Source organism: Panthera leo, chromosome C1 (genome assembly GCF_018350215.1).
Source record: "Panthera leo isolate Ple1 chromosome C1, P.leo_Ple1_pat1.1, whole genome shotgun sequence".
Classification (NCBI taxonomy): Eukaryota; Metazoa; Chordata; class Mammalia; order Carnivora; family Felidae; genus Panthera; species Panthera leo.
The window spans coordinates 94,881,370-94,897,622 of NC_056686.1; the positions used below are offsets into that span (position 1 = coordinate 94,881,370).

Consider the following 16,253-nt stretch of genomic DNA (forward strand, 5'->3'; position numbering starts at 1 on the left):
TGACGCCGCACGCGCCTCACAAAGCCGGCGTTCTGAGGGTGGCGCGGGGCGGAGCGCGGGACTGGGCGGACCGCCCACGGAGGGCCGGGAGGCGGGGCGGCGCCCCCACTGTGTGCGCGCGGCGCCCTCTGCAGGCTGCCCGCGGCCGCACACCGGTAGCCCCCGCCTCTCTCTCCTCCTTTCAGCCTTCCTCGGGCCACATTGTTTTGTCGTTATCGCTGCTTGCGAGACTTCCTAAGCCTCCGACTTCCGTCCCTTCGCCCCTCGCCGAAGCGTGTCTTCCTGGGAGGACTGCCAATAAAGTTTTTCGTCTTCTCGCTCTTAGGCTCCCTCCCTCGCCTCAAGTACCGCGAGATCCGGCGGCGCGGCTACGATGGCGGCGGCGTTTGAAGCCTCAGCGGCCTTAGCGACGGTGGAGGCCGCTATGCCGGCGGAGCGTGTGGCCGCACAGCTCGCGGCCTCGGAGCCACCCCCCGGGCCGGTGCGGAGCCTGCGGACGGCTCACGACGTCAGCGGCCCACGGACCCGCACGGGGGACGTGCTGCTGGCCGAGCCGGCCGACTTCGAGTCGCTGCTGCTGTCGCGGCCGGTGCTGGAGGGGCTGCGGGCTGCCGGCTTCGAGCGACCCTCGCCGGTGCAGCTCAAGGCCATCCCGCTGGGGCGCTGCGGGCTCGGTGAGGGCGGGGGCCGTGCGCGGGCCGGGAGGGTCCCGGAGGAGTCCCGGAGCGGGTGCGGGGTCCGGCCTGCGTCCGGGCGCTGCACGCTTTCGAGCCTCAGTTTCCCCTGTAAGAGACGCGGCGTTGATGGTTACGGTCCTTTTCACGGTGACAGTTGGCTCTCCGTTCGAGAAGATAAACGGTAGAGGTTCAGGGACGAGCCCTGTTTCTGGATATGGCCCGATGCTTTTTTGAGAGTTCACTAAAAACGAAGGTGCCAACCAGTGATCTTCTGGAGACCCTTGTAATCATGTGGTTTTGTGTCGGTATCTAAGCTTCTTTAGTCGGTACTGGTTAGCGATATACAGTATGTATTTTTTTCTCCTCAGATTTAATTGTTCAAGCTAAATCTGGCACCGGGAAAACGTGTGTGTTCTCTACCATTGCTTTGGACTCTCTGGTTCTTGAAAACCTAAGTACCCAGGTGAGTCTAACTCAGAGGACCCAAAGGAGGGTATGTTACGTGGATTTTATTATCGCGGGTTGGATGCAATACCATAGCTCCTGAGAGAAGAGGTGAATTTAACGAATGATTGAGGTGAGCCATATGAAAAGCATAGAAGTAGACATTAAAGGCTTTGAGTGCTGGTGGTGTGGATGGTGACCAAGGATATGTTATTAGTGTTAGAAATTTGGAAATTTTTGTCACCGCATCTTAAATAGAATAATGGCATGTGTGTCAGTTTTTTCATTACTTGGGAATACAGATAGGTTTTCTTTGTTCTTCTACTTGTTGATCCGGTTGTGATAAGATTTAGTATTTGGCCTGATTGATGATAATGTAGTGCTCTGGCTGTTGCTGGTAACTGCAGGTGGTTCTTACAGCCTTGTGAGTATATCCTGTTGATCTCCCATCTTCTAGGTTCTCTTGGAGTAGGTCTAAGAGAACCCAAACTAATAAGAGATTTAGGTTTGGAAATAATTTCTTCAACAAAGATTTTTCAAGCCCATGTTATGTATAAACAGTATGCCAGGATATCCATATTCAAAGCTTCTTGACTCATATCTACCAAATCCTGGGTTATGTACGTAAGAAATCCTTCAGCTTCCCAAAGACCTAGGCTATTCTACTTGTGAATTGAGATGTATTTGCGATTTTGGTTTCTGACAATTTGGGAGTAGATGAAATGCCAAAACCCTGAAAAGTGCCATAAACCAAATTTGTATATTTAAACTTAAGATCTTTGTGTTCTCAAATTTATTTTTGAAAATTGGGAAACTTCAGAAAAGTCAAGAAGTACCAGATAACTGCATCTGATAATCTCACCTACCCAGAGCGAAACTGCTGTTAACTGTTTTGGCATATTTTCTTCTCCTAGTTTTTTTTTTTTTTTTTTAAAGCAGTTTTTTCCTTCTCCTAGCTCAGAACATGTAGTTTCACCTTGTCCTCCAGTAGTTAGTTATTTTGCAAAGTTCTCACCTTGACTCCCTAAAGCTCCTTTTCATGGAGCTAGAAATCTCACCCTGACTAGGTCCGGTTACAAGGGCCTCGCTGCTATTCCTCAGGTACACCAAAAATGTTACTGTCTTGAGGCCTTTACATTTGCTATTTCTCTTCCCAAAATCATTTCCCCAGGTATCACATAGCTAAGCTCTACTCTGCCGTGTACATTTAGGTCTCTGCTCAAATGTTATTTCCTTAGTGGCCTTCCTTGATTGCTCCATTTAAAATAACTCCTTCCCTTCTTTTTTCACTTCTCTCCCCACCCCCCCAACTCTTATTGTATGCCATTATTGATGTCCCTTTGTTTATTGTATGTCTTCTTACACAGAATGAAAGTGCCCTGAGGGCAAGAACTGTGTATTGTTAACTCTTGACTCCACAGCAACTTACATGTTGCCTAGTAGGTAGGCAATTCATTCAACTCAGTGTGTGTTGAATGAATATATATGTGAATGAATGGAATAGTTTCCCTTGTCAGTAAAAACTCATCATTTAAAATGATTGGCTAAATGAAAAATAGCTCATTATAATGCAAAATGTGCTAACCACATGTATCTGTTCCACTGACTCATTAAAAGTGTATATATTTTATGCTTTTTTAGATTTTGATCTTGGCTCCTACAAGAGAAATTGCTGTACAGATACATTCTGTTATTACAGCTATTGGAATAAAAATGGAAGGCTTAGAGTGTCATGTCTTTATTGGAGGGACTCCATTATCACAAGACAAAACCAGACTTAAAAAGTGTCATATTGCTGTTGGCTCTCCTGGTAAGATATCAATGACTGTTCATAACTGGGGCTTTTAAGGAACTGAACACTTTTAATATAGGTAATATAAAATAATTGATGTAAGAATATGGGAATCTTTGATAACTGATAATTATTTTGAGGATTATAAGCGAGGCTTTAGACATGTGACTGGAATTACCAGCAGAATGTAGGAAATCTCCATCCCTGAGGCTGTTTAAGTGCACCTATGGAATTGGCTTATGAAAAGAGGAGAAAGGAGATGATTTTCAAGAAGGCTTTCTAAGCCATGGATTGGGATTTATTCTTTGCTTCTCTATTAATCATTCAGTCAAAAATCACTCAGATCAGAATTTAGTATTCAGGGCCTTAGCATTCAAGTCTTTTGATGGGAATAGTGTTTATGATCTGTGCTTATTGGTGGTGAAATATGAGGAAGAAATAATGGATTTAGGCAAGATAGAATTCAACATTTCTAATTTGTGGTTCGGTGCATAAATGTATAATAACGAAGGTCGGGTCAAGAAAATCAGCAGTATAACCTGTGAGTGAGTAGAGTAACAACACTGGCTGAGATTTGCATAAATTCAATGCATCTTAAATATTTCAATATGCTTTTTTTCTGGACTTTAGGCAGAATTAAACAACTAATAGAACTTGACTACTTGAACCCAGGCAGTATACGTCTCTTTATTCTTGATGAAGCAGATAAGCTTTTAGAAGAAGGCAGCTTCCAGGAGCAAATAAAGTAAGAAAAATAACTTGCTGGACTATTAAAATGGTGTCCTAAAGTGTCTAGCTTTAACAGGTGGTAGTTACTGTTTGATTAGTTTCCACAGTGTGTGTTTTTCTTGTATTTTGCAGCTGGATTTATTCTTCCTTGCCTGCAAGTAAACAGATGTTGGCCGTATCAGCCACCTACCCTGAATATTTGGCTAATGCTTTGACAAGGTACATGAGAGATCCCACTTTTGTAAGACTAAATTCCAGTGATCCGAGTCTCCTAGGTGAGTACAGATATTGGATACTTACATTACTGGTTTGTTTGTGATACTCTGGAGCTTTCCCTTGCCTAGTTGGCTGTTGCTTTCATATTTGCTATTAGGATATAGCAAATATGTTTTGTTTTAACAGAGGACTCTTCTTTGCAGGTTTGAAGCAGTATTACAGAGTTGTCAATTCATACCCTTTGGCCCATAAGATTTTTGAGGAAAAGGCTCAGCATTTACAGGAACTGTTCAGCAGAATTCCGTTTAATCAAGCCTTAGTCTTTTCTAATTTGCACAGCAGGTAATGTACCTTAAAAGGTCATTTGGGGAACTTGTGAAATAAAAGGATAGGCATGGGGCCATATTTATAAAATTATAACCTCTGTGTTATTTTTCATAGAGCACAGCATTTGGCTGATATTCTTTCTTCTAAAGGCTTTCCTGCTGAGTGTATTTCGGGTAAGTTTTTATCTTACTTTAATCCTTGTTTAGTATCCTGACTTGAAGCCTCTCCAAAGTCAGGAGGAAGAAATGCTACTTCCTGAGTTGTCTTATGAGTGTGAGGTTACACTGAGTCTTTAGAGTAAAGGAAATTTCAGGCTAATTTTTCATTGGAATTTGATATATCAATATTCTTATTTTTATTTATTTTTTTTAGTTTATTTTTTGAGAGAGAGAGAGAGAGAGCGAGCGCAGGGGAGGGGTGGAGAGAGGAGCAGAGAAAGAATCCCAAGCAGCCTCTGCACTGTCACCGCAGAACCTGATGTGGGACTGGAACTCAGGAACCACGAGTTTATGCCCTGAGCTGAAGTCAAGAGTTAGATGCTTAAGACCAAGCCACCCAGTTGCCCCTCAATATTCTTATTTTTTAAGTTGTAACTTGGTACATCATATGAAATTAGAAAATTGGAATGAATTGTCCATGAAGAGCTCAATAATTTTATAAAGTTTGCCTTTGTTATCTTCAGTGCAACATATTTTGCTTCTTTACATAATCATTGTAAAAATGCTGTGAGCTGCTACTGAATTAACTGCTTTATGGTCCTGAGGAAGGTGAACATGATTTTTTTTTTTTTTTTTAAGATTTTATATTTAAGTAATATTGATACCCAGTGTGGGGCTCGAACTCACAACCTTGAGATTAAGAGTCACGCGCTCTACCAACTGAGCCAGCCAGGTGCCCCAGGATGATTCATTTTTGACAGAAAACTAAATTATTACTGCTGGCCTAATAGAAATGAAAGATTTAAAGGAATTTTTGATCAGTAAGATCCTTTTTAGAGTTTTCATTGATAGCTTAGTTTGTAACCTGTTAGCATAAGCTTGTCTCATCATTGTATATTATGAGATACTGGGAGACTGTTTTCTAATGGACAATATTTTGACTGTAGATCACACTTCAAAACCAAATTTATAAACCGCTGATTAAAGCAATTTTTCTAAGAATTGTTCTACTTCATATGTAACCTTGCGGATATAATGGTATATCTGCAGGCATAACCTAGTCACCATTTAAAATTGATTTTTGGGGGGCATAATCGGTTGGGTGTCTGGCTCTTGATTTTGGCTCAGGTCATGATCTCATGGTTCATGGGATTGAGACCCATGTTGGACTTTGCGCTGACAGAATGGAACTTGCTTGGGATTCTCTCTCTCCCTCTCTTTCTGTCCCTCCCCTGCTCGCTCGCTCACTCTCTCTCTCTCTCTCTCTCAAAATGGGTAGATAGACTTTTAAAAATTGAAATAAAATAAAATATGTTTTTGAATTTCAAGTTGACTGCCTAACCGTATTTTTAAAAGATTCTGACTTTAGGTCTTAACCTATATCTGTATATAAGGATAGAGTTAACTTTGGTATATTTTTAAAGCGTTAAGACTGGTAGTTAGGAATTCTGCTTTTTGTGTATTTGATAAATATGTTAGCTTGTTTTTATATGACTTTCTTTTTGGGTCTTTTTAGGTAACATGAATCAGAATCAGCGTCTTGATGCTATGGCCAAGCTGAAGCAGTTTCATTGCAGAGTCCTCATTTCCACAGATTTGGTATATTTCTCGTTCGGGTTGGGTGACTAATCCATCTTGACTTGGGCTCTCTTGTCAGATGCACAGGTTTCAACTATTACTTTACATGGGTGTGTCTGATAAGAATACCAGAAGGGAATTGTCTTTCCAGTGCTGGGGAACATGCTTTCTTAAAAGTCTTATATTTTCATCTTTATTCTTGAAGCTAGTCATTAGAAATGAATTTCCTTTTCCTTTGCTCCTGAATTCCTTCCTGTTCTTCACTTGGATTTTGGTCGTACTATAGTAGAATAATCTAGTGTGCGTTGGAGCCTGTGTGGCAGTTAATGCAAACACTTGTTCTCTTCAATTCAAGACTTCCCGTGGGATTGATGCTGAGAAGGTGAACCTGGTTGTAAATCTGGATGTACCATTGGATTGGGAGACATACATGCATCGGATTGGCAGAGCTGGCCGTTTTGGTAAAAAAAAAAAAAAAAAAAAAAAAGTGAAAAGTGTGGCTGCTTTCTTGAGGAGGAAGATATGACAGGTAGAATGTCATTTATGTGGAAATGATTTACTAATTAAGAGTCCCTCTGCTTTAGGTACCTTGGGGTTGACAGTGACCTACTGTTGTCGGGGAGAAGAAGAAAATGTGATGATGAAAATTGCCCAGAAATGTAACATCAACCTTCTGCCTTTACCAGGTATATTTTGTCTGTGTCATTTTGCTGTCAAAAGAATAGTGATACTGATGATAGGCCTCATAAAATTAACAGCTGACACGGAACACTTAGGATGTGTTGGGTCCTATTCCATATGTTAGCTTGGTTAATTATCACCATGGTTCTATGAAGTGTGTGCCCTTATTGTCGATTTCTTGTGAATGAGGATATCGAGACATTGAAAAGTGAAGTAATTTGCCTAAGTTCTTACAGCTAATAAGCAGCAAGGAGAAGATTGCAAGCTAACTCCTGGCACATGAGAAATGAGAATTATTTTACTACTGTATTAGCTCTGTATTTTAGCTTTTAGCCTTGCAATTTGATTTCACTGTTTTATGTAAGGGGGCATATATTTCACTTCTTTTGTCGCTGTGGAGGTAATTCTTGCTGTATTCTCCTTTGTCATCATGGGGAAGGAAGGAATAATATCTTTAATTTAAATGCTATTTTGAAAAATTTTAAGTGTTTCCTTTTTAATATTTATTTATCATCTCTATACCCAGTGTGGGGCTTGAACCCACAACCCTGAGGTCAAGAGTCCTGTGCTCTTGTGACTGAGCCAGCCAGGTGCCCCTGAAGTGTTTTCTTTTGATTTAATGGGTTATTTGTCAAGCTGATTTTTTTTAGTGCCACCTTGGAAACTGCATGTCTGAAACTATTAATGATCTCTTGAAAACTTTAAAAACTGTTGTGTAGAAATGTGGCTTATTTATTATATATGTTAATATATGCATGTTAGTGTGTATGTGTGTATATACATGTGTATAGGTACATATATGTGTGCATATATATGTATATACCAATATATATGTGTATATATACATAATTGTACACTTACATATACATGACCTTCTAGAATATGGGATAAGTAGTTATTGAATAAATATAGCAGTGAATATTTCAGTGATTTATATTTAACTCCGTTAGTGATTTTTATAAAGTTAGATTAAGCATAGGTCTGGGAATTTTGTGGATTCTAGTAGTTCTGGCTGTCATAGCTCATTTTGTGATCTTTTCACAAACTTCTTTAATTGCTCTAAGCTTGTGTCCTGATTTACAAAATACTTGTTTTTTGAAACAGTCTTTAGGTTCTCTGTCACTTTTAATAATATTTTTTTAATGTTTATTTTATTTTTGAGAGAGAGCAAGCGAGCGAGCATGGGTGGGGGGTGGGTAGAGAGAGAGGGAGATACAGAATCTGAAGCAGGCTCCAGGCTCTGAGCTGTCAGCACAGAGCCTGATGCAGGGCCCAAACCCACAAACTGTGAGATCATGACCTGAGCTGAAGTCGGATGCTTAACCAACTGAGCCACCCAGGTGCCCCATGTCACTTTTAAGACTCTGTAGTATGTTAACTCTATGTATGAGTCTATTGATAATCTGTCAGATGATTATAATATGAAAATAGTAAATTGAAAATTGGTAAAAGAGGGTTAAGACCTTCAGTAGGATTCAGTATCATAGCATGTAGTGATAAATAAAATTTGCCTTTGGATACTGGAAAATGACATATTTCGATCTTCACATAATGTTCTCGGAGCCTTGAAATCAGAAAATTATATTTGTGGTGTTGGATTTATATTGGACCAGGAGCTTGTATGATAGCAGACTGCTCAGGTGAAGCACCTGGCACAGGAGTAGGAGGGCAGTCGGCCTATTTGAGAAGGGTGGTAGGCAAACAAGGGATACCACCTCAGTAGGAATCGAGTTTTTGTCAGAGGATCTGTTCAGCAAAAGATCAAGAGCCCCAGCTGAAGAGTCCAGAATGAGGGATTCAATAGTGGATACGTCTATGTGGAGCCCCAGTAGCACGAACAGACAGGCAGACCTGTGTCAATCAGGGGCTTTGTGTATTTTGTCTGTCTAAGGTGAAAACTGATCACACTTTGGGAAGGTCTGAGTGTGCAGGTGGGAGCAAACTATCCCTCCTGGATGGAATAGGAAATTTAGAGAGCTGGAGCCAGCAAATTTTGAAAAATTTGCAAGTGCTGTTGAGGCCACAGATCTTTTTACAGTCCTCTTAACTTGTTCCCAGATAGAGGTTTTTCTCCACTGTTGGGGGCAGTGATTCCTCCCTGTTGGGAGTATAGGGTGGCAGATTTACTTGGGTGCAGAGTTGCAGTCGTAATATTCCCCAGCTGATAAGCTCTGGGGAGCACAATCCATTTTCTAATAATCTTGTTTTGCTGTCAGCAGTAGTGAGATAAAGGGGAAGAGTTGGGGAGAGTGGGAGGGGAAGAGATGGGGGAATTTCTGCAGACTTGTATGTCCTAGCAGAAGTTCTTTCTGAGTGGGAGGTATGGGGAGATCCTGCTTGTGAGTATGGGATGGGTCTTGCATATTTTGGGGTGTATTTCTTTACTGCGAGGATTGCTTGGGTCTTTTAAAATACTAAGTGCAATTCTTAAGCTTCTTAGTGTATTATTAGTATATATTATTTCTTACTTTACCATGGAAAGCTTTATGAAGTCATCAAAAATTGCTGGTCTTGAGCAGCTGAAGAATTTTAATATTCTTTTGTTCCTTTTATGTAGATCCCATTCCTCCTGGTCTGATGGAAGAATGTTCGGATTGGGATGTGGAGGTTCAAGCTGCTATGCATACATATGGCTTAGCAAGTGTACCTACCCAGCCCTTAAAAAAGCAGATTCAAAAAATAGAGAGAACCTTTCCAACTCCAAAAGCTCATGGTAACCATGTGGCTTCATCCAGAAATACTTCTGTATCTGCACTCTTAGTCAAATCAAAAAATAATACCAAACAAAAGCTTCCTGTGAAAAGCCACTCAGAGTGTGGAATCATCGAAAAAGCAGTGTCACCGAAAGAAGTGGGCTGTGGCATACAATTGGAAGAGCCGATGAAGAATTCTGTTCAGATCTCTGTTGAAAACTCGACTGGTCAGCACCAGGTCAAAGAAGCTATACCTGTGTCACTCCCTAAAATTCCTTGTCTGTCGTCCTTTAAAATCCATCTGCCATACTCTTTGACTTTTTCGGAATTGGTAGAGGATTATGAACACTATATTAAAGAGGGGCTAGAGAAACCTGTGGAAATCATCAGGCATTACACGGGTCCTGGGGATCAGACTGTCAATCCTCAAAATGGTTTTGTAAGAAACAGAATTCCTGAAGAGAGAGTGCAGGTATTGGCAAGTAGCAGTCAATCTGGAGACTCTGAGAGTGACAGTGATTCTTACAGCTCAAGGACTTCTTCCCAGAGCAAAGGAAATAAGTCCTACTTGGAAGGCTCTTCTGATACTCAGCCGAAAGACGCGCAGTCTACTCGTGTGGATGGCCATATCTCTTTGGAGCAGCCTCTGAATGGAAACAACATCCCTAATCCAGTAGAGTATCAGGAATCACCTGAAATCCAGACAAAGGCAAGGCATAAAGAGGGGGCTACCCAGAGAGCTAAGCAGAGCCGGAGAAACCCTCCCAGGCGGTCTTCCTATCGAATGCAGACAGAACCCCAGGAGGACGGTTGGTACGACTGCCACAGGGAAACCCATCTGAATTTTTCCGAGACCTACCAGGACTATGAGGAGTACTGGAGAGCTTACTACAGGGCATGGCAGGAATACTACGCTGCTGCTTCTCAGTCATATTATTGGAATGCTCAGAGGCACCCAAGTTGGGTGGCAGCTTATCACATGAATACCATTTATCTACAAGAAATGATGCGTGGCAACCAGTGATGACAGGCAGTACCTCATACCATCCAGAAATATCAACAAGTGATACCTTCGGATAGCCATCCTCTGGGGCCTTTAGCACAGTGCCATTTTTGAGGAATTTGAAAAGTCTTGAGGCTTTCTGCTGGGACACATCTATTTTTCAGACTGTTTTGACCTGTCTTATTAGGTGAGGTATATTATCTTTTTTTTTTTTTTTTTGAGAAACTTCATGGATCAGATCCTTGAAAGAAAATTTTGGAGACATAGAGCTAAAGGTCCCAGGATGCCATTTTCTGTAAGCCAGTCAAGAAAGAAACATTTAGAAAGACTTAATACCACTGCTTACTTGAAAAAAAAATAAAAACAGTTGAGGTTTGAAAAATAATGTTAGTTTATGCTGTGGAGTTCTTGACAAAAGGCTTGGGCTGTATTTCTATAGAGGTGTGTTCTTGTAGAAATTTGTAACACGATAGATCAGAAAATCCCCTCGCCTTTTATGTTTAGGTAGGAAGGAATAAATACTGCTTCACACTTTCCCAGAGGTAGCTTTGATGCCATTTGCTTCCAGGAAAAATATTTGTTACCAGTAAAAATGCGAACTCAGCCAAATGTTTATTGTCATGTTTATTGTTCATCTTTTTTTCGAATGTCTTGTTTTTAAGATTGTGAAAGCTGTGTGTGTGTTTACGCGCATGAAATAGCTCAGGATCATCAGTGGCTGTCTTATTTCCGTTTCTCAAGAAAAGGAGTAACTCAATCTTTGTTGGTTCTTGGATCCTTTTATGAATCTGATGAAAGCTATAGATTTGTGCCAGAAAAATTTCCATTCTGTAAACAAGATTTGTATATGTAATTCCAAGAGGTTCATAGACCTTCTGAAGCCCAAGTAGAAGCCAGATTAAGAACTGCCCTACTCTGCTGGGAGGCTAAAGGAAAGTTCTAGCCCTTCATTTTAACTGTTTTTTTGGAAGCTGGAACTCATTCTGTTTAAACTCTTCTCATAGTATGTCCTAATCTTATGCCTTCTAGAAATTTTCCCCCAGTTTTTACCTTTAGTGCTAGGATCTAAGGGGAGGGTCTCATTTTTCTGAGATGGTACATCTATAAATCATGACTCAGAAAAAAATTAATTGGAGTCCCTTTATCTGAGATTTTGCTTTTTTTTTTTTTTTTTTTTTTTAGTTTATTATTTTGAGAGAGAAAGCATGTGCAAGCAAGGGAGGAGCAGAGAGGAGGGAGAGAGTGAATCCCAAGCAGGCTCTGCGCTGTCAGTGGGGTTCGATCTCATGAATTGTGAGATCGTGACCTTAGCTGGGATCAAGAGTCAGATGCTTAACTGACTGAGCCATCCAGGTGCCCCCTGATATTTTACTTTCTGCACTTTCAATTACCCAAAGTCAACCATTGATTGGGTCCAGAAGCAGATGATCCTTTTGACATACTGTCCGGCCAGTCAGTAGTAACCTAATGCTGTGTCATAATACCTATAGTATTCACCATCAGGTAGGCATTTTATCATCTTACATCATCACCAGAAGGGTGAGTACAGTACAATAAGATACTTTGAGAGACCACATTCATGTAACTTTTATTATAGTATGTTGTGATTGTTCTATTGTTATTGTTAATCTCTTACTGTGCCTAATTTATAAATTAAACTTTATTATGGGTATGTACGTATAGGAAAAAACAGTACATCTAGGATTCGGAACTGCCTGCGGTTGGAGGCATCCACTGGGAATCTTGGAGCGTATCCTCTGTGGATAAGGGTGGTATAAAGATACATATTCTTTCATTTCTTCTCCTTGGCAATCTTTTTATGATTACGCGTTTGGTTCCCAAACCTTGTGAATTGGAATTGTGGTGAGAGAACCCCTCATGTCTAGAGAGATTTGTATTTAACTTTTTAAAAGGAAAGCTCTTCTTTTCTGTGTACATACTTCCCTAGGCACTACCGACACTTTGCTCCAGGCTTTCAGCAAACACCCACAGCCACTGTCATTTACTGTCCACAACCCTCAACATACCACTACCCTAAACTCCTGTTTAATTCGGATTCCTGTCATCTGGGTTGGGCAGTGGTAGGCTTTACTTACACGGATCTGTACTGTACATGTATTGCCAAGTTAGAATGAATTAATTAACACTGTAAATAGCAAATCCATAATTAGGTCCAGCATGTCATTAAGAGGTAGAGACTTTAATTACACACATTTCAGTAAGATCCCGTCATTGCTATATAATTGAACTTACCTCTTTTTCTCTACCCTTTCCCCCCACAATACAGCCAAGTTCACAGTCTGTCATTGCTAGGGGATTTTAATTAGGATACTGCTGCATCTTAATTAGAGATGAGGTTACCCATTAGTCTTGAAATTAATTGGATTCTCTCAAGGTTTATCTTATTTTGTGTTTGCCTTTTTTTTTTTTTTTTTTTTTTTTTTAGTAGGAAAATAAGCTGGAGGGGAGCATACACATAACATCTGAAAATACTGATGGTTTCATTTTCTATAAGCATTTGGGAAATTTCAGCAGTTACCTTCCCAAATAAGGGGACGTAGTATTGGTGGTGGCTGTGGAAGGAACCGGCTGCTATTTGTGCATGGTTAGACTTTTTTGTCTACAGTTGCAGTCAAGGTGGGCGCCTGGGTGGCTTAGTCGGTTAAGCGTCCGACTTCAGCTCAGGTCATGATCTTGCGGTTTGTGAGTTCGAGCCCCGTGTCGGGCTCTGTGCTGACAGCTTGGAGCCTGGACCCTGCTTCGGATTCTGTGTCTCCCTCTCTGGCCCTTCCTCTCTCTCTCTCTCTCTCTCTCTCTCTCTCTCTCTCAAGAGTAAATAAACATTAAAAAAAAAAAGAATTGCAGTCAAGGTGACTGTCTCCATAATCTGTTAGGAACCATAGGTAGTTTTCAGGTGAATTCACGTGAGAGTGCTATTGTGTAGTGGAAAGAGCATTTGTCGGGGCAGAGATGGTTGCCGCCTCCTTTTTCACCTTGTACCTGTTAGATGACCTCTTAGGGTCCAGTTTTCTCATCAATTAAATGAGGGGGTTAGACTAGAAGATTTTTAGGTTCCCTTCCAGTTCCAAGATTTAATTAAAATATGACTAATAAGAGAAAATACTTTTTAGTTCTGGAAGAGAAAAATCAGTTTATGAATATAGAGAGCCTTGATAAATTCAGGTGATTTGGATGAAGGCTAGTGTGAATTGGCTTAATGTCTGAATTCTAGAATACTAAACAATATACTAAATACCACTATTCTAGTTAAGCTTTAATTTAAATTAGGTTAGTAGTATTAACATGTAGAGAAATCTCTAGGAAACCTGCAGCTGTAGATAATTCTGACTTAGAAGACAAACTATTTGGGTAATAAAAATAACATTTTCTAAAGTAGATTAAGTATTGTAGCATCACTTACCTTTTAATAATGTGATTTAGGGGTGCCTGGGTGGCTCAGTCGGTTGAGTATCCAACTCTGGCTCAGGTCATGATCTCGTGGTCTGTGAATTCGAGCCCCGCGTTGGGCTCTGTGCTGACAACTCAGAGCCTGGAGCCTGCTTTGGATTCTGTGTCTCCCTCCCTCTCTGCCCCTCCCCCGCTCAAGCTCTGTCTCTTTCATTCTCAAAAATAAATGTTAAAAAAATATTTTAAAAAAAATGTGGTTTAAAGGTAAACTTTAGCCCCTGAGTGCTAAAAATAATTGAATAGGAATTATAGTACTTGCAGATCAAATCATATGAGACAAGGAGTAGTTTTGAAGTTTTCGGTTTTTTCCCCTTCCCCTAAATGTAAATGAACCTGTTAATCTTTAAGAAAACATAATTTTGATAGTCATAGCTGACCTTGGAACTGGGTCCTTCACAAGGGTATTCTATTGTTTTGGCAGAATATTGTTTTGTGCCTCTGTCAACAAACACCTATGTCCCAGTTAACACTGAGTGTTTTTTTTTAGCAAAAAGGAGCATGTATTGCTCCGTGCACATCTGTTTTCCAGTTTCTGGTCTCTGGATTATGTGAGCTGTGGATCCGTGGTGACACCTAGTGGGTGATAAGGATATGAGCATCTGAATTTCATGGCCAACTTCAAAGGCCTTTGGACATCATGCATTTTTGGCTTGACGTTCCATTTGTATCATGGTTTTCATTGGGATGTAGTCATGGGGAAATTAAAAGGATTTCCATTGTTGCTGGGAATGTGTGTTGTTCACATTATGGTGGAATATGAAAATGCCCCTTCTCGTTAACCTAAATCAGAATTACTAAGGTGAGAGCAAATCTTCAAGATACTGGTACTTGATTAAGATACTGGTACTGGATTAAGTACCCCCACTTTTAAGATGAGGAAACACAGTGCCTGATGGGAAATCATGCAAGTAAGCAATAGAACCTAAATGTAAGCCTCCATCACCTAATTCCCAAGCTTCCTGCCATACCCTACACATCATTTAATTTTGGGTTTTCCCTTTAGTTTTAAGACCCTGGTTTAGATGAAGGAGTAAATATATTCTCAGCAGAACCAGTACTGCTATGTAAAGGCAGATTTTCTTTTAGTAATACGGGGCTGGTCTCAAAATAGGGCTGTTGACAAATGCAATCCAGTGCTTGTGGACATCCATGACTAAAGCATGGGAGCAGGCAAGATCTGTGATCCAGGTCGTCGAGAGGTTGCTTGCGTTGAGGGAGGGTGGAGGAGGGAAGATGAGACGAGACCCTTACACACACTTCTGAGATTCTGTGGCTTTTCTTTGACAAGATAGAACGCCTTTCTGTTCAAATTACCCGTATTTTCTAGTGTATAGCAGGAGAATTGGTATTAAAACAAACATTCCTAATCACATTAGGGTTTGTGGCACATAGTTTGTTTAATCCAGATTGGATACATCAGGTACAGCAGTGGCACATGACTCAATACTGTAAATGATAATACGTTTTAACATATGCACTACAGTTTCAAAAGAAGACGACAGGAAACTCAAGAGTTGTTTTTTTTTTTCATACAAAGTTTTCACATGTTTTATCTTCCTGCAGTTTTGTACAGTATTCCTTTGCCATTGTGATGTTGGTAAGCAAAGCCCATTTATTATATGAAAATAGAAAAGAACACACTTGATGTTTTTCACGATAACATTAATGGGGAGGTGACCTCTAAGGAAAACATTACATTGGAATGTCTGATTATCAAAAATATACCATCCCTCCCACCTCCCAGGTTTGTAAAATAGTCTATTGGTCCAAGGAGCCCCCCAGGATTTGGGTCAGTGCCCTACACTGGTTTAGAGTGACATCATCCAGTGTAGTTAAGTAACCTGCTAAGATAAATGTCATTCCCACACTTGATGAGAAAAACATAGAACATTCTGAATAGAAAACAAGACTCAAAAGGAACCCCTTTAAAGCTATTTCTTTTTCTGATAGCCACTTTCTCTTCATGATCCTGTTTGGGCTCCAAGGGTCATGGATCATAAAAATGGTTTTCCTTCATCCAGTCAGTTTAAAGCTTTGCAAATGAGACTTCATAAGGAAATCAGAAAGGGAAAACAAAAGTCTTCCAGGTTCTTGTTATGGTTACGATGCCAACTAGTTTAGAAGGGAAACTACTATTGCCTTAGGTTAACAGCATTGGGATCTTTCTGCCTTGTAGCTACCTGATAATTGAAGTGAGGGAGCCTGGACCACTGGACTTCGTTGATAATCTTAGAATCTAGATTTAGCTCAATTACAACCACTACCTCTGCAAAGTTAAAAAGTCAAGGAAAAAAATCTACATACGCGTTTCAATGTACACTTCTGCCTATATTCTGGCCAATAAGTGACACGATCCTGAACTGCAGGAATGGTAATTTGAAAACTAGGTAAAAGTCCTTAGCACATTCACAAGGTGACTCTTGTTAACCATGGATCAGCATTAACTGTCCACTTTAATTTCTGTTCAAATTCTTTGTTCCCCTTAGT

The 16,253-nt window shown here is 40.5% G+C and overlaps 1 protein-coding gene and 1 non-coding gene across 2 annotated transcripts; one reads left to right on the forward strand and one right to left on the reverse strand.

The window, feature by feature from the left end:
• The first annotated feature begins 73 nt into the window (after positions 1 to 73).
• Positions 74 to 11,012, forward strand: DDX20 (DEAD-box helicase 20). Its single transcript, XM_042953422.1, has 12 exons — positions 74 to 155; positions 326 to 674; positions 1,046 to 1,140; positions 2,763 to 2,931; positions 3,544 to 3,658; positions 3,775 to 3,917; positions 4,062 to 4,200; positions 4,300 to 4,358; positions 5,860 to 5,942; positions 6,277 to 6,382; positions 6,506 to 6,607; positions 9,160 to 11,012. The coding sequence occupies exons 2-12, from the start codon at positions 374 to 376 to the stop codon at positions 10,317 to 10,319; spliced, it is 2,472 nt and encodes an 823-aa protein (XP_042809356.1). The 5' UTR covers positions 74 to 155; positions 326 to 373; the 3' UTR covers positions 10,320 to 11,012.
• Positions 5,006 to 5,078, reverse strand: TRNAK-CUU. The gene has a single exon. It is a non-coding gene; the product is annotated as a tRNA-Lys (tRNA).
• Positions 11,013 to 16,253: the final 5,241 nt, after the last annotated feature.